This window comes from Diabrotica virgifera, chromosome 2, assembly GCF_917563875.1.
Source record: "Diabrotica virgifera virgifera chromosome 2, PGI_DIABVI_V3a".
In the NCBI taxonomy this organism is placed as follows: Eukaryota; Metazoa; Arthropoda; class Insecta; order Coleoptera; family Chrysomelidae; genus Diabrotica; species Diabrotica virgifera.
This window is the reverse complement of record NC_065444.1, coordinates 1,964,379-1,990,351: the sequence shown is the minus strand read 5'-3', so window position 1 is coordinate 1,990,351 and position 25,973 is coordinate 1,964,379. Positions and strand designations below refer to the sequence as shown.

At 33.4% G+C, this 25,973-nt stretch overlaps 1 protein-coding gene across 2 annotated transcripts in view; it reads right to left on the bottom strand.

Annotated features, from left to right (window-relative positions):
* LOC126879937 (low-density lipoprotein receptor-related protein 2) overlaps positions 1-25,973 on the bottom strand; it is a 538,921-nt gene that overhangs the window by 24,886 nt on the left and 488,062 nt on the right. For both annotated transcript variants that reach the window (XM_050643311.1, XM_050643312.1), the window contains exons 11-17: positions 23,911-24,097; positions 22,054-22,441; positions 19,452-20,169; positions 14,525-17,318; positions 6,395-6,576; positions 4,845-5,101; positions 2,067-2,257 (exon numbers count right to left, since the gene is read on the bottom strand). In XM_050643311.1, coding sequence (XP_050499268.1) covers positions 2,067-2,257; positions 4,845-5,101; positions 6,395-6,576; positions 14,525-17,318; positions 19,452-20,169; positions 22,054-22,441; positions 23,911-24,097 — 4,717 coding nt within the window. The remainder of the gene's footprint in view (positions 1-2,066; positions 2,258-4,844; positions 5,102-6,394; positions 6,577-14,524; positions 17,319-19,451; positions 20,170-22,053; positions 22,442-23,910; positions 24,098-25,973) is intronic.

Sequence of the window (25,973 nt, the reverse complement as noted above, 5' to 3'; positions counted from 1 at the left end):
ACATGTTTCAAAAGAATAAAATATGACATTTCTGAATAAACACATTTCTGAGAACTGGTGTTTGGATCTTTGATTCTATTCAGAAAATTTTTCCCAGCCCGAAATAGTGGATGTGTGAGTTATTCGTAAGGGAATTTTTCCACATTCTCTATTTCATTTGTTTGAATAAAATATGAATTTTTAGTAGATGTATTAACTGTTAAAATTATAATTCCAAAAATTACACTAGTATAAAAAAAGTACTTTTTATAATACCACGGTTGTTTAAAATGGTATATATAATAATTAACTTATAAAATATGAATTTTAAGTATATCGACTTTTAATTATTTATTAAAAAAATTAAAGAAAGATACGCAACAGCCCTGTTCGAACTAGGGAACTCTCGATCTGCAGTCTAATGCCACTACCCACCATCAATTTGTAGATATCGATTTATTAACGTACTTTAAAATATCATAGCATTAGCCACATTTTTAAAAGAGTTTGAAGTAAAAAAAATCGATTTATCCATACAGGGTGATTGATTAGTGGGGTAAAACTCAGTAGATCCGTCATAGTAATAGATATCAATTAAAGTTACTATCAACAATTGTAACCAACTTTGATTACAGATTGATAATCAGTAATCGTAAATTGTCAGTTTTAGACAATTCAGTCATGGCTTACTTAAAATTTGGAAAGATTTAGACCCGTAATTAATATTTTGCTCTGAAAAATGAAAATATATCGAAAATTAATAAGTTTAGACATAGGGAATGTTATATAAAAATTAAAGTACGGTAATGGTACTTTTCGATAGTGAAATAAAATATAGGGTGTTTCGTTTAAAATTACTGAGAAAATAATGTACTTGCGTTTTGACTCACCCTGTATTCAATATGAAGAAAATTAGCGATATCGATTATTTATGAAAATTTTGACAATAAATAAAAAAATATGGCATTAATAAGCCATTGCCGTTGTGCTTATTTTTATTTATACAGGAAGTTAAACTTGTTACGATTTTCATATAAAATTGGTTATAACTTTGTAAATACCCTGTATAATGTACTAAACGTTTATATTTTTGTAATGGAGAAGTTAAGAAGATTTTGAATATAAAATAAAATACCATTTAAAAAAACATAACTTTGATCTATCACTATGTTATCGAACACCCTGTAACATTCTAACTAATTTTGTAATGTGAAGTTCAAAGTTGGTTACAATTTTTGTTATTAACTTTTGTCGCTATCCATTACTATAACGGATCTACGGAGCTTTACCCCACTAATCAATCACCCTGTATAATAGCAGTTAAATATTGCATTGTTAGCTAGATCTGAGCTATTCTGAAAATTTCAGGTACCTAAGTAGCCTAGAACTATTTTTAAAATGGATTATAACATTTGCGGAGACCGTGACAACAATTAAGCCAAGTATATAAAAACGTTTTAATAAGAAATTCAAAAACAAAATAAGAGCAACAGAGATGGAATTCCCCAGGAGAAGCTACAGATTAACAAAAAGAGATAGAATAAATAAAATAGAGATTAAGAAAAGAATGGGAATGAACTCAGATATAACAGACTACGTAGAACACAAGAGATCAACCTGGTATGGACATGTCAGAAGAGCAGACACAAAATGTTGGATAAATAAAATATCATAGTAGAGCCCGCTAGTAAGTAGAAACAGAGGCAGACCCCCAATATCTTTCATTGATGAAAAAAATGAAGCATAATCTTTATAATCTTTATAAATGAAGCATAATCATATCTTTAATTCTGTTTTGCCTCTCCCCTTCTAATAAGAAGGGGACAGGAAGAATAACAAAAGCTATTTTAGAAAATATGAATGAGGGTATTTGTGTAATTAATAAAAATAAGCTATGGATACGAATTGTCTGATACGAGCTACCAATTGTCTTCTAAAGGAATTACCATTGGAAGATCCCAAAGAATACTTTGATAGTTTTAGAATGTCCGAAAGTTGTGTAAAATAGAAGGGAACGAAATATATCTTTTGATGTATCGCTAGGTGGACAGGTGAGCTAGACGGACAGTTGAGCAATTGTTACTTACTGCATTCATGTCTGCTATCTTCATCACTGTTGTCTAAACAATCATTATCTCCATCGCAGATGTATGTTCTTGGAACGCAGTTGCCATTGTCACAAGTGAATAAATCTCCAAAGCAGGTTCTGCCATCACTCTTGCAGTACTCTGGTGGTTCATCGGCACCGTCTCCACAATCGTCGTCTCCATCGCAATACCTATAAAATATATAAAAAAATCCTTAGTACAATTGTACATAAATATCTAAAACTACGAAGGTCACTCAGGTAGCAAATCAAGGCGAGGGAACTTCAGCTGAACGTGTTGGTGCAAAGAGCTTAAAAATAATTGTGTACGAAATCAGTGGTTTTGTGACATTGCCAGATAAAATCGTCGAATAGTTGTTTATTTAGAATACATTCAATATGTTTTTAATAAACAAGAATATTACAATGTATAAACATTTTCAATTTCTTTGCAACACGAAAATGCAGTAGCTGCATAATACTCTGGTTAAATCGGAGAGTACAGAAGAGTCTACACCGGTTTCGAAGGTTTTTTCCTTCTCATCAGTAGTCCCATATCCTCTTCTCTCTGATTTCCCCAGGCATCATACTTTGGGCCCTTCCGAATTGCAAAGAACGAAATGTCACGGATGTACTAGAGCCATCTACTGAAAAACAAAGTAAGTTATCAATCGAAGTAGCACAGAAAACGACAATAAATATCGTTCCCATACCACCAGATTGACAACAGGTGGATTACTTTTTTGGTTACAACCTCCCGAGATTTTCAAAAATTATAAATCTATCAGGATGCCGTAACCAAAGAAAGTATTCCACCTGCTGTCAATCTGATGGTATGGGAACGATATTTATTGTCGCTTTCTGTGCTACTTCGATTGATAACTTACTTTATGAATATTACAATTGCCGTAAAAAATACATAGTACAGTAAGTGCACAATCCCGTGAAATTATAAACAATGTTTTAAAATTTACGCAGGAGGAAGCAAAAGGCAATTTTACCTTGAAACAGGTAACAAATAAAAAATCGAAAAACCTTTAAAGCCAGATTGATATGACAACATCGCGTAACCAAAGTTTTGGATTAGTCTGATCTTGGAGGTCAGACTGACCTTTCAATGTTTGGACTTAGTTGGTCTGGACTCGTACGACATTAGATTGCTCACAAATCTTTACTACAATCAGACCGCTTTTATTAAGTTGGACCAAGAAGTTTCAGCTAAAGTTTCTATTAAGCGTGGTATCGGTATCAGACAGGGATGTGTTATGTCGCCGATATTGTTCAATGCCTACACCGAACCAATTTTTGATGAAGCGTTGAACAATCGTTGCGAAGGTGTTATAATCGGTGGTGAAATCATTAATAACATCAGATATGCAGATGACACCGCCATAATGGCAGAGAGTCTGGAAGACCTTCAAACCCTGTTGAACGCTGTACTGTAAACAATGAATGTATTGCAAAGGTCTTAACAATCAACACAAGGAAAAGAAAATGGATGGTGATCGGAAAAATTAATATCGAAGATTCGGTACTAAAATTAGATAACAAAATCCTGGAAAGGGTGGAACACTTTAGATATCTAGGTAGCTGGACTGACTGCGGGATGAGGAAATTTCAACCAGAATAGAACTTGCACGAAAAAGCTTTATTAGCTGATGTTAAATCTTAAACATTCATTATTAATATCCGATATTTAACAGTATATTTTTATCACCCCGTATATCACATGAACCAATTTGTTATTGTATATTTACATGTGCGGGTCTCTAATTTAGTTCACGAATTGTAAATTGTAAACAATAATTCGGGCAATTGCATATTTAATTTGATTATCGAATATATTTCTTTGTTCTCAATATTTTGTAAACATAATCAGCGCGTGGCCTGACACCAATACTAGTGCCACCGCTGAGAAAGAATACTTTTAGAATAATTCTCAAGAATCACTTCAACCAGGCCAGAGGTGCCTTTAACTTCATTCCTTCATACATTCAACATGTACTATTATACAGACTAAATCTAATTCGCGTAAGAGCCACATATCAGTACAACTGCGTTCTCCCGGGGTTGGTTCTACTACCCTGGTGTCAGTCGTTATCAATAAAGTACCTATCTAAGTGCTATTGGTGTTTCTATAACAGACGATCATCCTCCACTGAGCCCGAAGATTAGACATGGTCCTTCGAGCCGGATTCGAAACAGCGACCTATGGAGCGTTCTGTATTGTGCAGTAGAAGTCTGCCATTGACCACACGTCTAAGAGTATTGAAGTGCTACGTCTGGTCCGTGTGGAACTTGGACAACAAAAATGAAGAATTTCAACAAATTAGAAGCGTTCGAGTTGTGGTGTTACCGTCGCTTGCTCAAAATCCCATGAACAGCTCACATATCGAACGAACGTGTGTTGAAGACCATGCACAAAGAGCGAGAATTATTCACATAATAAAAATGAGAAAGGTTCAATACTTCGGTCATATAATGAGAGGACCTAAATATCGCTTACTCTGGTTGAGCATTCAGGGCAAAATCGAAGGAAAACGCTGGGTTGGAAGAAAACAACTGTTCTGGCTGCGTAACATTAGACAATGGACAGGTCGAACGGTCGAGGAATTGTTTCATATAGCTGCCGACCGAGAAACATTTCATCAGCTTGTTAATACGACGATATGCAACGCTTGAAAACAAGCACGACACAGAAAGAAGAACACCTTGGCGGTTGCAGATATGTCTGTCGATCCGTAAAAATATTGAAGTAACGATGTATAAAATCAATTACCAGGTTGCAGGTATGCATCTGTGGTTTGAACATCTGATGCTATTCTGTGGGCAGGTCCGTTGAGCACAATGTAACGGATTTTCGTCAGAGTTATCGCCACAATCGTTATCTCCGTCGCATAACCAGTAGGGCTCTACACATATGTTGGTATTTTCGCATTTTAGATGGTTGGGAGGACATGTTGTATTGTTGGGACATCTTTCGTGTGTTTCATCGGATGTAATGTTATCTTTGCAGTCGTTCACTCCATTACATACCTAAAATTATGACAAGTTATTATAAATAGTACGAGAGTATAACAGCACATAAAGTTATAATACGGGAAACAATACATTGTCCACACAAGGAGAGAAAACGATAATTATTAAATTGTTTTCATTTTTGGCCATCAGAGTAGATGGCGCCTACATATACAGGGTGTCCCGGAAAATAGTGCGTTCCTTAAAGGTGTGGGTAGAATGCACCATTTAAAAGAAAACGTTCTTATAAATTTTTGTGCTAAAGTCATCTGTTGCCCCAAAAAATTAAAATAATGTCTTTAACTAAAATGTACATTTGGCAACACGGCAGTTTAATTTATTTTGATACAGCGAAGATAAAAATATACAATACTTGTAAACACAAACAGTCATATCATAATCACCTGTAACCCCAGAATAGGTACATCGGATTGTTGTGATTTAGTCATGATTTCGATCGCAAGTATCATGATTTAATTACGTTTGGTGCAAGATTCACAGCAATGCTATTTACCTCGAAGAAAAACAAAATCTTCAGAGAACCCGAATTTCTGTGTAAAGTTTTGTGTGCAGATAAAGTTTATTTTACGAATGGTGTGTGTAACTTTCATGATTGCCAAAAGTATGAATTTGTGGGCTGGGATTATTATTTATAATCATCTGATTGAACCATTCGAACTTCCCAGAAGATTGAATGGAGAAATGAGAAATGTACTCAAATGTTTTGCAACATGTTCTATCGATACTTCTTGAAGACGTAGCTTTATTGTAATAAAAAATTTTCATGTAAGTTAAAACACTGTACCTACAAACCTTATTTATTAAATATTTAATAAACACAAATATTATGCTGTTTTTCTATCACTGTTATCAGTATTTTATCAATACATATTACATATTAGCATACTATGACTATGGTCGATGATTCATGATAGTTGAGTTACAGTAAAATTATTTTAACACAGAAGAAGGAACGCAGCGTTGCCGGCTGTATTTGCTTTTCTGTGAACATTAATCAAATGCATTAAAATTAATAAATTATTTTTTTGAAAACGGTTGACTTTACAAAAAAGATTTATCAGACTTTTTGCTCTAAATGGTGCACTTAGCCCATACGAAGGAACGCACTATTTTCAGGGACACCCTGTATATGCTGCACTTCATACACTTCAGGTGGGGAAAAACTTCTATACACACTTGTTGGTCATTGTGCTTGAGTTTTTATTCCGTTATCCGTTCCTCACGTGACCAAACGAGGTCTAGGTTATACTTTTTAAAGGTTTTTTAAAAAGATTAAACCAAAAGACATACCTGGGCCATAGGAATACATCTGTGATTGGCACAGGTGAATTCTCCGTCAGCGCAGAGAGGATACTGGCAATCTTGTTCATCGGAGCCATCTTTGCAGTCATTTTCGTGGTCACATTGCCAGGATTTGAATATACAACGGCCGTTTGCACATCTGAACTCATTAGGAGAGCAGGAGTGGAAAGCTGAAATACAATAACAAAATATTTTAAACATTAGTTTTACCAAATTGCATACGAAAGTTTTCTCAAAAGGCAACTACAGGCGAAAGGTTCCTCAAAATTCCTTATATGCACTTTTTAACTCTTTTCGGCACACTGGATTGAAATTTGAACCACCAAATTTTTGTTACATGTTGCACAGTGGTCCATAAAATGAACCACTTACTAATTTACTTTTATCAGTTGTTCTGAAGCTATGTCCTTGTGGTATTTTTATAATCAACTACTTTCAATGGCAAATAAGCCACAATTTTACCAAAAAAAAAAAGATTTTATTAACGTTTCGACGCGAAAGTCGGGTGTCGTTGTCAAAATACAAAATAATACTTGTACGATAACTTGTACATATTTGAGAGTATGAATATACTTTCAGAGGGTGTGGACTGTATATATGAGGATTGCTAGGTTCAGGTTCAAATGGGAGTATAAAGTATAAGGTTTTATACAGACAATATTGATATTTATATAAAGAGTCTTACCAGGTTGTGCAACGTTGTAGAGCAGCGGTCACAAACGAATTGAGTTTTGATTGCCGCGCTGATGTATGCCGTCACTTGCGAATTACTGTTCGTCACGTAACGTAACACGTATTGCTATTTAGTTTCAGCCCAAAAGAAAGGCTGGACCGTCCAGAGTGAAGAGATGAGCGGTACCGACTTATCCGTGGAACGGCTGATGAGAGAGAGAAGCTCACCCTTTGGCGGGTGTAGGAGAAGTGTTCTCAATCGCAAATTGTCCAAATATTGTCTGTCTGTAAGGGTGAAGAAAGAGGGTAAAAAATAGGAGGGATGAAATGGTACTATTGAAAAGGGCTGGCTTGAGATTTATTTAAAGTTAAGGGTTTTAATAACAGATTAAACACAGTCAAATATATAATAATATTTTTGACATGTGAAAATTGAACAATACTAAATTAAACAAAAATGTTGAAAAATTAATAAAATCAGGTTTTTTGGTAAAATTGTGGCTTATTTCCCATTGAAAATATGTAGTTAATTACTTTTATCAGGTTACACCTACGCAAGAGGTTTGTATTACTTATTCCCTCTGTCCCTATCTGTATGAATAACATTTTACTGGTCTGTTGTGTCAATCAGCACTACTCAACAAGTTTTAGTTTATTCGTTTTAATATTTTATTGCAATAGTACGGAATATACAGGGTGCGCCAAACCTCTGGTCTTCTTTGATTACGGCTAAACTATGATATATACAAAAAAATGTTTATAACAAAACTAATGTGTATCAAAGAGGTCTATAATTTAAAATTATTTTCAATTATACAGGGTGAGTCAGAACGACGGTATGAACCAAAGTTTTATTTTTTTAAATGGAACACCCTGTATATTAAATCATTTTTGAATATATTATTTAAAAATATGAAAAATGTGTATAAGGTCTTATAGGCCTAAAGTTAATAATTTTCGAAATATTTACATTTGTATTGAGAATAATGGTAATATTTATAGGGCTGTGGATTATGTTTCCAAGGAAATAAAAATTTAGGTAATAGGTCAAAGTTTTTAAAATATAGTGTTATTTTTAAATAATTTAATATTTTTTACTTTTAGCCATAAAATATACAGTGTGATCACTATTTGCAAATACAAAATTTTCTCATTTTTTTTAAATGGGACACCCTGTATATTAATTTTGCGTTTTGTAGTAAATATTACAGCCTTTCTTTTGGTATGAGGTTGTATGTACCTAGCATGTTTCGTTTTGTAGATATTTTAAAAAAACTATAGATTTTACGTTTTTGCGGATTTTTTATTTAAAAATTTTTTTACAAAAAAAATAATCATAATCTGGTTTTAGAAACATACACTAAAATATAAAATATGAAAATAAAAACGTAATTAAAGATTAAAATAAATCGTATGCTAGTACAATTCAATTGAATTTAATAACTTTATATTATTTTACAAAAAATATTTTATCATATTAATGAATGCATAAATTAGTTACTAAATTAAATAAACAACCACATTTTAAATCAACCGTAGTAATTTTTCTACTACAGCAACTTTCCTGTACCAAATTAATTGCTAGTTAAATTGTATTTAGTTAAACTTTTAATTTACCTTTTAAATTTACTTACATACATCTTGAGAATATAAAAATTATTATAAAGTATGCTTTGAAACAAATGAATGTTAAATGTATCAGCCAAATTATTTATTGATATAAATAGTATTTACTGGTGTCACAAAAACTGGTAATACTTTTGTAGTTGAAATTTTTGTAACAATTTTTTATATGTTAAATTTTAATTTTTTACCCGAAAAATTTTTGGATATGACATTTGTTTTGGGCGAAACCATTAGAAATTATTACCAGCTTTTTTGACACGAGTAGATACATAGATACTATTTACTTCTTAATATACTTCCATAACGTTCATTTGTTTCAAAGCATACTTTATACGTTCTCAAGATGTAGGTAAATTAAAAAGTTATTAACTGATCTTACTCGTAAATACAATATAGCTAACAATTAATTTGGTACAGGAAAGTTGCTGCGGTAGAAGAATTACTACGATTGATTTAAAATTTGGTTGTTTATTTAATTTAGTAACTAATTTATGTATTCATTAATATGATAAAATATTTTTTGTAAAATAATTTAAAGTTATTAAATTCAATTGAATTGTACTAGCATACGATTTATTTTAATCTTTAATTACGTTTTTATTTTCATATTTTATATTTTAGTGTATGTTTCTAAAACCAGATTATAATTATTTTTTTTGCAAAAAAATTTTTAAAGAAAAAATCCGCAAAAACGTAAAATCTATAGTTTTTTTAAAATATCTACAAAACGAAACATGCTAGGTACATACAACCTTACACCAAAAGAAAGTTTGTAATATTTACTACAAAACGCAAAACTAATATACAGGGTGTCCCATTTAAAAAAAATGAAAAAATTTTGTATTTGCAAATAGTGATCACACTGTATATTTTATGGCTAAAAGTAAAAAATATTAAATTATTTAAAAATAACACTATATTTTAAAAACTTTGACCTATCACCTAAATTTTTATTTCCTTGGAAACATAATCCACAACCCTATAAATATTACCATTTTTCTCAATAAAAATGTAAATATTTCGAAAATTATTAACTTTAGGCCTATAAGACCTTATACAAATTTTTCATATTTTTAAATAATATATTTAAAAATGATTTAATATACAGGGTGTTCCATTTAAAAAAATAAAACTTTGGTTCATACCGTCGTTCTGACTCACCCTGTATAATTGAAAATAATTTTAAATTACAGACCTCTTTCATACACATTAGTTTTGTAATAAACATTTTTTTGTATATCTCATAGTTTAGCCGTAATCAAAGAAGACCAGAGGTTTGGCGCACCCTGTATAGTGCGCTGGAATAAGTGTTACTCCCATTAATAACGTATTAATTTTTAGCACATAAGCAAAATGCTCGGACAGGTTGATTTTTAAAATAATCATAGTATATTATAGCATCAATGTTTCGAACTTTAGCTTGGTTCACAACCAACCAAGCTACAGCTACATACTACCTAAATGAAAATGAATACACGAACCCTGTACCATTAAACAGGGGAGTCAAACAGGGAGACACTCTATCACCCAAACTGTTCACCTTAGTTTTGGAGGACGTTTTTAAAAATATAAATTGGAAATATAAGGGAATAAACATCAATGGCCGCTACCTCAGTAATCTACGATTTGCGGATGACATAATCCTGATAGCTACTGACCTACAAGAACTGAAAACCATGCTTTCAAAACTACACACAGAATCTTCTAAAATAGGACTGAAAATGAATTTAAACAAAACAAAAGTCATGCACTCCGAAGAAACGATGGCAATAATAAACAACAAAGTTATAGAAAAAGTTGAAGAATATATATACTTAGGACAAAAAATAATACTAAATAGGGAAATTCAAACGGAAGAAATAAAAAGAAGAAGAAAGTTAGCATGGGCAGCATTCGGCAAACTGAACTATATACTCAGAAATCAGCAAATTCAACTACATCTTAGATCTAAAGTTTTTGATGCATGCATTATTCCGATATTAACATATGGGGCACAAACATGGACAATCGCAAAAAAGAATATGAACATGCTCAGAGTCACTCAACACGCGATGGAAAGAACAATGCTTGGCATATCACTTAAGGACAGAAAAACAAACACATGGATAAGACAGAAAACCAAAGTCACCGATGTGGTACAAAAATCACTAAAATTGAAATGGGAATACGCTGGACATGTAGGTAGGAGCGATCTTAACAAATGGCACAAAACAATTCTAACCTGGAGACCATACAAACACAAAAGACCCAGAGGCAGACCTCCTATGAGATGGACAGATGATCTGAAACGAACTGCCGGGAAAAATTGGCTACAAGTAGCGTACAACAAAAAATAATGGAAAGGAAGACTTGAAGAGGCTTATGTTCAGATGTGGACGTGAATGGCTAGACGAAGAAGAAGAAGAAGAAGAAGTTTCGAACTTTACGCGGTCCCTCTTCAGGTGACAGTGATAACTTTGTTTTTTTTAATGGGAAAGTACATCATGTGACACCTCATTTAAAAGCTTTTGAAAGACTGATTACAAAAATGTACAATACTTTAATCCTTTTTGAGACCGTATTCGCAAAATTTCGGTCTAAATATTGTGAAATGTATTCATTTTTTTTTCAAATTCTGAGAAAACTAATAAGTATTTTTGAAAAATTTAAACGCAGAATGAAATATTACAATATTATCGAGGGTCAAAAGTCCCTGAGAACTTCTATAACGATTATTTTCATAAGTCACAGGGGTGAAAAAAAAAGAAAATTTAGTCGGATATTTTATTTCAAATATATCATTCAAAAGAAATTTTTGTTTATTCTAAGGGACTTTCAGCCCTCGGTAATAATGTAATCTTTTATTCTGCGTTTAAAAACAATTCGATCGAAATTTTGCGCCTACGCTCTTAAAAAGGATTAAAGTCTTATACATTTTTGTAATCAGTATTTCAAACACTTTTAAATGAGCTATCACATAATGTACTTTCCCATTTAAAAAAATCAATGTTTTGCCTGTCACCTGAACAGGGATCGCGTAAAGTTCGAAATATTGATGTTATAATATACATTGATTATTTTAAAAATCGGCCTGTCCGAGTGTTTTGCTCATGTGCTAGAAATAAATAGGTTATTGTAATGTATCCAGCTCTCTGACTATCAAGCCCGTGTTTGCGCACGCAACGAAGAATTATTTACACGCATGCGCGAACTACTTTCATAGGGGCATGGCGTCCTGATGCATTATTGTTTACATGCAATTAGTTATATTTACCAGTGGCGGCTCGTCAGAGGAGGCAAGGGAGGCTCAGCCTCCCCATAAATTTTTTACACACTCTATACTGTTTTGTTTATCATGAATCGCGAAAACAACAATTACTCTCGCTATTATACAACGTGTAAATTCCATATTATCACTAATTATCCATACGTACGGAGCATTAGCATTAGAACGCATGATCGCGTCTCAGATTTATTACATATTATTGTAGGCAGGACCCTGGGTTATCCCGAGATGCACGAACTGAGCCGAGAAGCCCAGCTTTCTCCGTTGGTAATGCTCCGTGCAGCGCAGCAGGCGTTTAAGGAGACCCGGTCTCCTAACAGTGGCATCTACGGCGCCATCACACGCTGCCCGGAGATATACCAAGGGAGGCAGTGTAGCTTCTCAGCTCCGTTGGGTGGTTGGGTGCGTCTCGGGACAACGAATTTTAGGGTCCTGACTACAAATAATGAAAAATCTAAAAGTACGAATTTTGTTATGAAATTTGGTATGTGGGGTTATAATAATATTTGGAACAACTTGCTCAAATAACTTTTTCCGATATCTCTAACTCAAAGCAAAATATCGGTAATTTATCGTGTTTTTGAATTCGCAGTAGGCCGCGTTTAGAATTAAAAAAATTCAGTTGAGTATCTTAAAAAATTTGAAGCTTCATTATGTATGGACTGCAAAACTTCAAATCTGTATTTATTTTGATATGCATAGGTATCTATTTACAAATAGATGGAATTGTTAACAAATAAACGACACAAACTTTGGTATTAAACTTTTACTATTAGACTAACTATTTTTAAAATGATGATATCATGAAATTATGAATTAGGATGATATTATGAAATGTAAATAAAAAATGGTCAAAAGATGGGGCCTTAAATTACATTTTTTGGCGCATTTTTTTGCATTTTGCTAGTGCAAATTTGTCTATATATTTTACAGTTAGGTATAGCCTCCCCTATTGTAAAAATCACGAGACGTCACTGATATTTACGTAATATGTACCTATGCTTAAATAAACGGGTAGTAATTATAAATTACTGTTGTATTAATTAGATATTATGTCAACCCGGACTCGTACTTTAAAGTTATTTAGGGGGGAGGGGTTAACACTTATTCCAGCGCACTGTATCTTATTTAAACAGTGAATTTACATGTTAATTTTTTTTAATTTTAATTTTTAATTTCTTGTGACGTATCGTATAATGTAGGTTTAATCAATAATCAAAGTTATGCCTTTACAAAACCATATTACTTAAAAAATATAAGGAGTACCATGTGTCATAATTATTATAATCTCCTTTATACACGTAAAAAATTTTGTTTAGTAAATATTGTAGCGGAAGAGAAATCTTGGCCGATCCCCGTATAACAGTAAACACCTCGAGAATGACGTAATCGGATGTGCTAGGCCTCGCCGGAGAATTCTGGAAGGTACGTCACGTAGGCGGAACAAGCCGATAGCTCGAGATGGGAGTCGATTGTTCCAGAATAACAACTGGGTATAAATACGGGCATATTTTGTGAATAAGTTTAGTGTATAAGATAAATTCGTCTGTAACTTATATAAATAAAGTCGTATATAAATTACGAACCGCTAGTTTTATTGTAATTAGAAGTAATTACACTAATCACGCTACAATATGTATTTCTTAAATCCACCCAATCATTGGAAAACGATTCATGGTATTTAAAAATATCTATTAACGACACTGTTATCGACAAAGTCGATCAAATTCAAACTTGTCATCATATTATTACACTTTTGTTTATCGTTACAAATTAAATGATGGTTGTGAATTGTATTGGTGTTATTTTAATATTTTAGCAAAATACATAATCAGCAAACATCTTATTTAAAACATGCGAACCGTTTTTGCAATCACTACACTTGTTTAAACCTTTTGTTTTGTTGAAGACTCCGAAGTGATTTAGTGCCAGTTTGTTTCAAGGTTATATTTAATACAGTGTCTGTAGAAAGTAAAGTCCTGGATGTATTTTATTCAAATTTGGACATACCAGCAACTTGTAAAGTATTTTCCAATTTTGCTGCATGCAAAACCATTCGTATAATTTTCATTCTGCGCAAAATAGAGATCTTAATGAACATTTGATGTCGACAAATAATTTCGAGTATTCGAAATATTCCGTCCCACTTCTTTTAACACGCCTTGTATATACATATTATATTCATTTTATTTGCTTTTGATAGAGTAAAATCCAATATTCTTACTGAACATAAAATACAGGAAATTAAATATTTTTACTTTTCAAGCGATCGGAATTAAATATTAACGCCCCGCTGTTTGAGACCCACTGATCATCTCTTAATTGCATATCGGCCGTCATAGGGTAAAAGGACAAGCCGAGCATAGTGTTTTGTTGTGTGTTACCTATAGTGCATATTTGTTAGATAAAAAAGAGTATACCACAGGGTTAAGCTCTTAGAATTTATGTATGATCTACTAATTTAAGTTAAAGAAGAATTGATAATTGGTCAACTGTGACTAGATTTCAGTGGCATCAACATAGCTTAGATGTTTAATAATAAAAAAGAAACTTACAGCAATACTTTGTGTCTTCATCGCTATTATCTCCACAGTCGTCTTCTCCGTCGCACGCCCACATCCTGGAAATGCATCTGCCGTTTGCGCAGTAAAATTTACTAGTATCACAGCTAAGGTTCTTGGCAACGCACATTCTCCCTTCATTGACCAGTTTACTATGCTCATCGCATCTACATTCAGCTGTACCATTCGGTCCTGGATGACAACTCTGTGCACAACCACCATTATTAATAAGACAAGGATTGACACTACACCGCTGTCGTTTGTCTGAGTACACTTGTATATCTCTTGGACTGTCTTCGAGCCTCTTCACCATTTCTACCATACCGGCTCCTGTATGTTTTTCTGCTCTGTAGACTCCCCTAAGTTGTAGATCTGTCCAGTAGATGTATCTACCAAAAACTGTTATGGAGAAGGGATATATAGTAGCAGAAACCAAAATCTCTCTGTTTCTTCCGTTTAGATCAGATCTTTCGATTTTTTCTCTCACTGCATCTGTCCAATATAGCATTTGTTCGTCGTAATCTATAGCTAAGCCGCTGGGTTGAGCTAAATTTCTGTCTATAACAACTCGTTTCAGAGATCCAGCCATAGTTGTTCTGAAGATTTTTCCAGCTGTTCCAAATTTGCCCCAATCTGTGTAGAATAACGTCCCATTGCACGGATCCAAGACAATTGCTCTAGGTCTTTCAACCCTAACAATCATGACCAAATCAGTACCGTCCAAGTTCATGGCATATATGCTACGATTGGAAGAATCGGTCCAATATATCTTTTGCTGTGTCCAATCATACGCTACCCCTTCAGGATTTATACCTTTGTTTTTCAAAGTAATAATGGTATTACTATCTGGTTTAGTTGCAGGCATCCTGGCTATTTTAGCCCATGGTTTGATCTGAGTGAAGAAGAGTGTTTGATGTTTATAGTCGAAATCAATTCCTACAACATTGGTAAGGTTACCAATGGGTGCGAATGGTACATTCGTAGATTGTGGATCTAGATGAACTGTTCTTACTTCGGTTCTTGTTGTAAACACCAAGTATTCGTTAACAAAATCACATTTGCGTCCATCTGTCAGGTTACCAGTAGCACAATCGCATTTAAACGAAGATCTTGGTCCCGTTGCGATATCAACTGGAAAAGAGAAGCAGAGTTGCTCACATCCTCCATTTCCAAACTTTCTACAAGGATTCGAGTCATCTGAAGGTTGATTCGTAATATCGTATATTGCTATATCTCTCAAGTTAGCTAAGTTGTTGCGTACTTTCGTCGGTAGAGACATATTACCAGGTAACTTGGAAGCCTTCAGTATCGATTTAAGATTCCTGTCTACCCAATATAATTCAGTTTTGTACATGGCTATACCTTTTGGATTTGGTAAATTCCTTCGGATTATTTGTCTGTTTCCACCACTGTAAGATATTCTTTGGATCATGTCCAATTTGGAATCTACCCAGTAGACATCATGAGTGTTCATATCAATGGTAAGATCTGTAGGATTGCTAATACCAGATGTCACCACAGGCTGCCAGTCTGACCCATCCAAGTTAGCTTTTCCAATCTTTGGGTATTGGCCATAATCGATCCAGTACAGAATTCTCTTAATTGGATTAACAGCCAGTTCTCTAGGAGCATCCGTGGTAGTTTTAACAATGATTTTACGATGACGTCCATCTAACCAACACACTTCAACATAATTTTCATGAGGAAACACGTTAGTAAAGTACATATTTCCAGCTATCCAATCAATTGCAAGTCCTCTTATGCCATTGCTGCCAATACCGTCTTTTATAATGTGTTCTATTTCTGTACCGTTTGGTCTTATTCTGAATATGCCATTCCAGTAGCCTCTATTGAATTCTATCCAGTAGATCCACTGCTCAGCAAAATGAACGTCAACGTGAAGAATATGATGTCCTGGACCAGTAATAGGTACAATAGCTTCAGCGCTATCTTTAAGGCTGTATCCTCTGGTTATGTCGAGTTGAGAAACAACAGCGAATGTTCTGTGAGGAACACAACTCATCTCGTTCTTCTTGTATCCAATACCACAAGCACAAGTTCTTGATCGGCCTTCAGCTGGGACGCAGATATGTTCACAGCCTCCATTGTTTTGTAGGCATGGATGATCACCAAGATGTCTCTTCTTGAATATGGTGAAAGTTTTTAGACTTGGCTCGTTTTCTAGGATGATTCTTGGATTGGAGCCAGATGGTAAAGCGACTTGCACTAGTTTTTCGTAGTCTGGATCCATGTAGAATAATCTATTACCTAACACACCAATAGCTTTTGGGGCGGAAATGTAATCTTCTTCACGTACAATAAATGTTATTTCCTTTCCATTGACGCTAATTTTTCCTATCTTAGGAGGATACTGAGTACTGAAATACAAGGTTTTTGTTTCTATATCAATAGTCAGTGCGTCTGGTTTCTCTATTTCAGTTAAAACAATCGAATTGCTTCCGTCCATATTAGCTTTACCAATTTTTTGTGGAACCCCGAACCCTCCAGCATCTGTCCAATAAAGTTTTCCGTCTGCAGGGTCTAAGCAGATAGCCCTAGGTGTTGCTACAGAAGTGGTGTTTCCATCGTTAGCCAAAATTATTGTTCTATATTTGATTTTTCCGTCTATTCGGATCACCTCAATATTACTAGACTTTCTGTTGCCGACGTACATATTTCTTCCAAGCCAATCAAACGCAATGGAAGATGCTGCTCCCACAATGCCATTATCGATCCCGAGGACCTGGGTTTTGTTTCCACCACTGTAAGGTGTGCTCCATATGGTACACTGTAAAAAATAAAAATATTTTTAAGTTTTAAAATATAAGAATATTTAGAATATAAGACTCTAAAGAAGGAAATAAATTAGACCAAAAGAGAATGCTGAAAATCTTTATGCGAAGCACTAGAACAAGAAAGCTAGAACGACGCTAACAAAATAGTCGTAAAAACAATAAATACAGAAATGCCTTATAGATGGGAGGAAAATAAAAGATGGGAGGTAGAAATAAATCTGTTTTCTTCACAGGATAAAGCGAAACTAAAACAAACCACGTTAGAAGAGACACCAATAGATTTCACAATGGAGGAATTAAGAAAGGCAGGAGAATCTTTAAAGCCCAACAGTTGGACGTAACGGCGGGAGTTCCTCAGGGATCGGTGTTGGGACCGATACTGTGGAACATCATGTACAACGGAGTATTGGAGTTAAAGTTTGGGGACTGGGTGAAAACAGTCGCTTTTGCAGACGATCTAGCCATCATAGTAGAAGATAATACAGATTGGGGGATTATAGAAAAGGGAAACAGGGTTCTTACAGAGGTGGCTAGAAGGGGTTGAAAGTATACCAAAAAAGAGGCTAGGTATCTGGGGTTCAACTCAATGAGAAAATGATGAAACATATAGAGAGGATTGTCAAGAGAGCTGAGGAGGACACCGTCATTTTAATAAAGATAATGTAAAATATACTGTGTTCATACAGTTCATACAGAAGAAAGATGTATTTAGAGCTACTCTACCCTTCTATATGCGGTCCCAGTGGAGCAAGTATTAAAGAAAATAATACAGGCAATGAAAATAAAGGCTCAAAGACTAACTGTTTTTTGTTTTATATATTTATCTTTATTTATACCGCAAATTATACAGTATGGTGCAAATGAAAGGAATAAATTCGTTATTTCGTAAGCCGGCGACATTAAGGAAAAATCCCGAAACAGGTCGATTTTTATTTTTAAATTACGATATTTTAGCATATATATCACTTGAGTGATGTCATCTATCTGAGAGTGATGACGTAATCGATGATTTTTAAAAATAAGAATAATGGTCGTGTGCTAGCTCATTTGAAAGGTTATTCAATTCTCTATCCAGTAATGTAAACATTAACATAATTATGTACACAGGTTAACTATTTATGTTGAAATAAGCCACAATTAAATTGAAAAAAAATAATTTTATTAACGTTTTTTTTTGGTTGATTTCATGTAATCGAATGAACTATCTTTCAGTAAAGTCGTACCAGGAACGCAACTCATAAATAATATTGGCAATATCATTTTAAAGTCATCTACTTTAAAATGTATAATATATGTCTGAATTGCCAATATATGTAAATGAGTCAGATTAAATAAATTATTAGAAGAATTTTTTACTGAGCAACAACATTTTTGTTTATTTTAGTAGTCTTTTGTATTTTGACAACGACACCCGATTTGGGCGTCAAAACGTTAATAAAACCATAAAAATGCCACAAGGAAATAGCTTCAGAACAACATATGTATACAGGGTGTCGAAAAACAATTTTTTAAATTAAATTAATTGACAAAAGAAGAAGAACGTATGTAATTTATTTAATTCAAAATACTATTTACTGTTAATAGAAAACAGACAAAAAAATTTTTATTTGAAGAATAAACATTGCTTTTCGCTTAAATTCAATGTTGAAGCCAGCTCCGGCTAGGCACCTGCTTTTTGGAAGTTTGAACATTTAATTTAAACGAAAAGCAATGTTTATTTTTCAAATAAACATTTTTTCCTGTTTTCTGAGAGCAGTAAAATGTATTTTGCATTAAATAAATTACATACATTCTTCTATTTTTGTCAATTAATTTAATTAAAAAAATTTTTTGGACACCCTGTATAAATAATGAGGTTAATGTTTATATTAATGAATAGAGAATTGAATAACCTTTCAAATGAGCTAGCACACGATCCCTATTCTCATTTAAAAAAATCATCGACGTCATGACGTCACTGGTGTGGTATATATACCAAAATATCGTAATTTAAAAATAAAAATTGACCTTATTCGGGATTTTTGCGTGAAGTCGCCGGTTTATGAAATAACGAATTTATTCCTTTCATTTGTAATTTGCACCATACTGTATAATTTAACATAATGTATAATATGTATCATACTTACATTTTCACCTTCGGCATCTTTGCTTTCTACCCAGTAAATTGTATTCGTCTTTCTGTCATAGTCGATCTGTACTCCGTGTTCGATTCCAACAATTGGAGTAATATATCCAGTTGATTCTTCACCAGGGTTCAAGGAGAGATCTACGATTTGAGTACCCTTCATAACCATCAAGAAATTGGAATCTTCTTCACTGCAGGTACCTCCAGAGTTTAATTTGAAGCCAGGTTTGCATTTGCAACTGTATCCGGTAGATGTAGATGGAGACAATAAACAAATATGTTGGCAAGAAGCTGATGCACAAGGATTGATAGCCATAGGTTGCAGAGATGGATGATGCACGTGAATACTTAGGGGTTGCGAGATCAGATGAGACACAACTGTCTGATTGTTGCCTTTGTACTTGTGGGCCGATAATACTCTATTCAACTGTCTGTCAGTCCAGTACATGGTATCCTCAAATAGCGTAAGTGAATGTGGATGCAAGAGGTAATGGCTACCAGATAGAACTTGTTGTCTTCCTGTTCCGTTGTAATAGCAAAAATCGATGAAGTCTAATTTTGAATCAGCGAAGTAAACTCTTTGAGTGGCTATATCGAGTGTTAAACCGTTGGGCCAGTAGATTTTGGTGTTTATGATGATTGATCTGTTGGTGCCGTCCATACCCATACGTTCAATTCTTGGATTTTCTCCCCAGTCAGTCCAGAAAAGCCATCTGGTTCTAAAAATGATATAAAAATTACAGTATATAATAGTGCATATGTATAGATCTTAGAAGTTATAATACTAATGTAATCACTCAAATAGTACAAGAGAACAAGTTTGAAAGGTAGTGAAAAGAGAACTCACACAAAGTAAAAAAGAAATATACAAGCTGAGAGACAAAGATGGAAATACAACAACATATAAACAAGGCATTCTGAAAATAACTAGAGAGTTTTATAAATGCCTATATATACCAGCCTAAGACCACAAGAGAATTTCTCGACCCGAGTAAAGACTCTCATATCATAAACCAAGGATCTGAAGTACTTTTACCCATTACAGTGTCAGAAGTAAGAGTAGCTTTAAAGAAAATAAAGAATGGTCTGGTGATGATGGTGTTGTCATTAAGGGAATAAAATCAGTAAGCGAACTGTTTAATAAACGCTCACATGCGGGTAGGATTCCAAAAGACTAGAATAATGCAGTGATAGTCTTGTTATACAATTATAGACTCATCAGCTTCTTGACACATATGCACAAACTCTTTATGAAAAATTTAAGAAGAGACTAATACCTAACTTTATTTCTATCATAGTCCAAGTAATGAAACTTAAAATAGGTCAAAACCTCGCAATTTTTACAGAATGGATCGATTTGCTTGAAAATTTGAGAATAACTAGTGGATAGTCCAAGGATCAAAATCTATATCATGCTGAAAGGCGCTTTTACCATGGGGGTGGTTTCCACCCCATCTGAAGGGTGGAAATTTTTTATTATATTTTGACCACAAAAGTTGGTATTAAAAACATTCATTCTATTCAAAACACGTTCTATATATTTTTGTGATAAAAGTAATAGTTTTCGATTTATTCGCTATCGAAAGTGTTAGTTTTATATCGAAAAAATCCATGTTTTTAATAAGTTTTCGGCTAATAACTCCAAAAGTTTTCGTTTTACCAAAACAAATTTACTTAACAAAAATGTACCTTTTGAAAAAATGAACAAAACTGTTTTTTAAATTTTCTTTAAACCCAATAGTAATCAAGCTATACTTTATTATATGTTAGCTCCTCTTCGTCAAATGCTAAATATTGTAGTTTCAAAGTCAAAAGACGGGAAAACTATGCATTTTTCAAAGATAACTTGTTGAAACTAATTTAAAGTACCTATTTAAAAATATATATCTCCAGAAATAGAAAAAAAGTCTCTAGCTCAAAAATTAAATGACTTATAATGAAAAGAATGTCAGTCTCTATTTTTTTCAGCGAAAAAGTGATCAGAAGCAAACGCCCTAATCACAACCCTAATTAAAATTAGTCATTGACCTTTATTTGGTCTTCTTTATTTATGTATTATTAATAGAAGTTTGACCGGCCTAGAATGATTAGTTTAAAAAAAATGGAGTTAAAAGCGAATAACGAATTTTTGTAATTTGAAAAAAAATGACATTTTCTTCAGAATATAAAGATTACTATCAGAGATACGAAAAAATGTTTCATAATGAAATTGTAGCTTATTTAATTTTCAAGATCCTGGTTTGAAAAAAATTTTTCTACGGCAAAAATTCAGTGAACTATTGACAATTAAAACTTGTAATAACATGCAAAAACCATCTTTACCAACCCTTTCAAAACCATAAAAAGCCCTTGCCAAATTTCATAAAAATCGGTCAAGCCGTTTCGGAGGAGTATGGCAACAAACACTGTAAAAAGAGCATTTTATACATATAGCTGTAAAACTTTTGGTGGCTACTAAAATGACAATATAAAACCGTATAAACCTTCCCTGAACCTCCACAAATAATTCAACATCAAAATTAGCCAAATCGGTCCAGCTATTCTCGAGTTTTAGCGAGACACACGAACAGCAATTGATTTTTATATATAAGATTAATGCTTACCCAGGACTTGGATCTAAACACATTCCTCTTGGTTGAGTGATATTTTCCCTAGCGATGACAATCCTACTATCTCCATTCTCCTTTGAAACTTCAATCGTGTTGAGTTTAGAATCTAGCCAGTAAATGTTCTTGCCTATCCAGTCGTAGGCCAGTCCTTCGACTAAATCCAAGCCAGTAGAAATTATTTCCACGGGATCACCGCCCCTTTCCAGTTTTGATATTTTCTTGAGCTTCATATCCGACCAGAATATCGTACCCGTGTGCATGTTTGAGGCAGTGGCAACAACGTTTTCGACTATGATGGGCACTCGTTCCAAGCCTTGTTCTTTTAGGTCCGCTACCAAAATTGAGTGTCTGTTGGAAATGATCAAGAAAGCCGCAGTGTGATCTGGAAAAAAACAAAAATCGTTTATGTTGTTAAATAATTGATTGAGATAAAAATTATCATCAGAAGTAAAAGGGCTATACCGTTATCTTCTTTTTATCCATATCCTGCCTTATCCTTATCCTTAATGGACAAATGTGAGCAAAATATTGTGTTTTCCGTTCTTTTATTATAAGCATAAACTATCTTTACTTATTCACCCTCCGCAAGACTTCCGTATTTGTCGTATGGCTCACTGTACGGTAACATCAGAGATCGAATGCTTGGATTCTTTTTTGTGTTGCTTCTGTCATTGTCCAGGCTTCAACACCATAGAGCAAGGTGGAGAAAACATAGCACTTAAGTATTTTAGTTCTCAATGAGATACCCAGCTGGGGGTTGCATAGAACTTTTTGCATTTTGTAAAACATTGTACGTGCCCTTTCCAGACGTGTTCTTATCTCTAGTGAGTGGTCCCAAGTTTCATCAAGATTACTGCCAAGGTACGTTATTCTTGTTACTCTTACCAGATCTGTTCCGTTGACATAGACCTTCACCCTTCTGTTTTGGTGCTTGCTGATGATTATCGTTTTTGTCTTCTTTGAATTCAATTTCATTCCTAATTCTCTACAGGCTGTCGGTCCATTAGGCGTTGCAGTACTTCGGCATTGTCTGCCAGAATGACCGTATCGCAGGTTATTTATACATTGCCCGTTTATAAGTATACGCTCTGAGCTTCGCTGGTGTCGCTCCTGGCGGATTACTAATTCAACTTTCACTGGTAATTTTTAAATTTATTATTTAATTGTTATCACTTAATATTTACAACGCAAAATAGTAATTAAATTGTAATCGATTTTTTTAAGATTTTGCTAATCATTTTGACGTTCTATTGATAAAATATGAATTTCTTACTTCGGATACTTTCACAATTATCTTGTAGATGGCGCAGATTAATTTATAAGTACATATTACGGAACATTAAAAAAACTTAAATTCAGCATTTAAAACGTAAGTATATTTAAGGTAAAAATATATACCACAGCTTTGACCAACTAATATTTATTATAATTAATGTTTTTAATTTTAATTTTAAATTAATCACTTTGACATTTATGTCAAATTTCCGGTAAACGTTTACAGACTTGCCACTACTGGCGCTCGCGAATTTGTAAATATCCCCTCTACGTACGAGCTCACAGCGTATACCATCCGAGGTGCCTTCCAAAGCTTTCTTAAATATCTTCTCAGAATAAACGTTGAACAGCAAAGGTGGTAGGACACATCTCTGTCTTACTTCTTTCTCGATATTGATTTTCCAATACCGTTATCGGACCTCAAAAATAACTTTTTTCCAAATTTGGAGAAAACCGGAGCATTTGAACTTAAACAACAGATCATTTTGACATATTTTTCCCCAAATTTGGGGAAATTTTGAAAAAAATTTAATGTCAAAATTAATTTTAAGAAAAAAGAAGAAAACATGTACTTACTGAAAGCTTTACAGTTGGATTTATCTGGTTCTAGAGTGTAACCGTCCACGCAGGAGCAAAAGTAGGATCCTTTCGTATTTGTGCACGTCTGTGAGCAGATTCCAGGAGGTTCGCATTCGTTGAGATCTTCACAGTTCATGCCGTCTTTCATCAACGTTTCTCCAATTGGACATAAACATAGAGGTCCCTAAAAAAATTAAATTCCATATTGTAGACCATTTTGTAGATGTTCAAAATAGGCCCGGTATTTAATAAAATGACTAATTTTAGGCAACTTTTGTTCCATAGAGTTTTTTCACTAAGTCAATACTTTTCGAGTTATTTGCGAGTGAATATGTCCATTTTTAACAAAAAAAATGTTTATGGACAGTTTTTCGCAGATAACTCAAAAAGTAAGTATTCTAGAGAAAAAAATATTCTTAGTAAAATGTAGCTTATAAAATATTGAAAAAAATGGTTTACTCTTGACGTCTGCAGACCCAGTATAAGCAGAGTTGTAGCTAATGAAAAGTAGGTTCTTCTTCGTCAAATTCCAAATCGAATATTTCAATGTGAAATAACCAAAAAACAGAGCACTTTTCGGGGCAAATTCATTACAACTTTTTTAATGTGTTTAAAAAAGGTTTATTTTTGTTTTTTAAAAAATTTTCTAACATTAAAAATAAGTGAGTTACGCTCAAAATATTGTTGGTACCTTTTATTTTTTGGTACAAAAATTGCGAAAATCACCCCCTAATTAGCTTCCCAAATAAAATTAATCGTTACCGCTTCACAAGTTACTTTACTTATGTTTTGTTTATATTATCTATAAGTTTCATTGGTTCAAAGTGCTCATTTTTGGAAAAAATTGGGCTTAAAATAAAACATTTTTTTTAATAAAAAAAAAAGAATGTGTGTGTACTTTGTACGCACGTAAGAAGTTATACTTCTATTATATAATTTCAACGAAATAAATATACTTAACTGTTTATATTTGCATTTTATTTAAATATTAAACTAACTTTCTTACCTACCACTTTCAAAATTTTTTTATTAAAACTACCAAAAATTAAAAAGAAAACGTGAATCGTCCGGGATTTGAACCCGCGACCTCTCGATCTCTAGTCCAATGCTCTACCTCTGTTTCCTCTCCAGAGTTCGGAGCCGTTTTTTAATTCTGAACAATTCATTCCAACTAAGTACATACTGTCTGTGTGCGCATGCGCGCAGAATTATAAAATTTTACTATCAATCGCGCCTAAAGAAGTATAACTTCAAAAAATTTAATTGTTCATGGAATTAACTTAAAAATTATTGGTAATACCAAAAATCTTAAAGAGTAATAAAATGTACGTTTTGCTTCTCTAAATATTTTTGCTTTTTTGTTTTCTTGTTATACAAAAATTGATTATGCTATTGCTGTTCAAAATTTGCCTAAACTCGTAATTAGTTACTCGTTTAAGTCATTTCAACTACAGCGTTTTCAAAAATAAGCACTTTGAAAGGATGAAACTTACAGATCATAAATAATACATAAACAAAGTAAATTGTGAAGTGGTAATGATAAAATTTATTTGTGATGATAATTAGGGGGTGATTTTCGCGATTTTTTTACCAAAAAAATAAAAGGGACCAACAATATTTTGAGCGTAACTCACTTACTTTTAATGTTACAAGTTTTTTTAAAAAAATAAAAATAAACCTTTTTTTAAATACTTTAAAAAAGTTGAAATGAATTTTCCCCGAAAAGTGCTCCGTTTTTGGGTTATTTCACATTGAAATATTCGATTTGGAATTTGATGAAGAAGAACCTACTTTTCATAAGCTACAACTTTGCTTCTACTGGTCTACAGACCTCACGCATACACCATTTTTTTCAGTTTTTTATAAGTTATATTTTTGCTAAGAATATTTTTTTTGCTGAAATACTTACTTTTTGAGTTATCTCCGAAAAACCGTCCAGAAACATGTTTTTTTTCTGTTAAAAATGAACAGTTTCACTTGCAAATAACTCGAAAAGTATTGACTTAGGGAAAAAACTCTATAAAACAAAAGTTTCTTAGAATTAGTCATTTCATCCCATT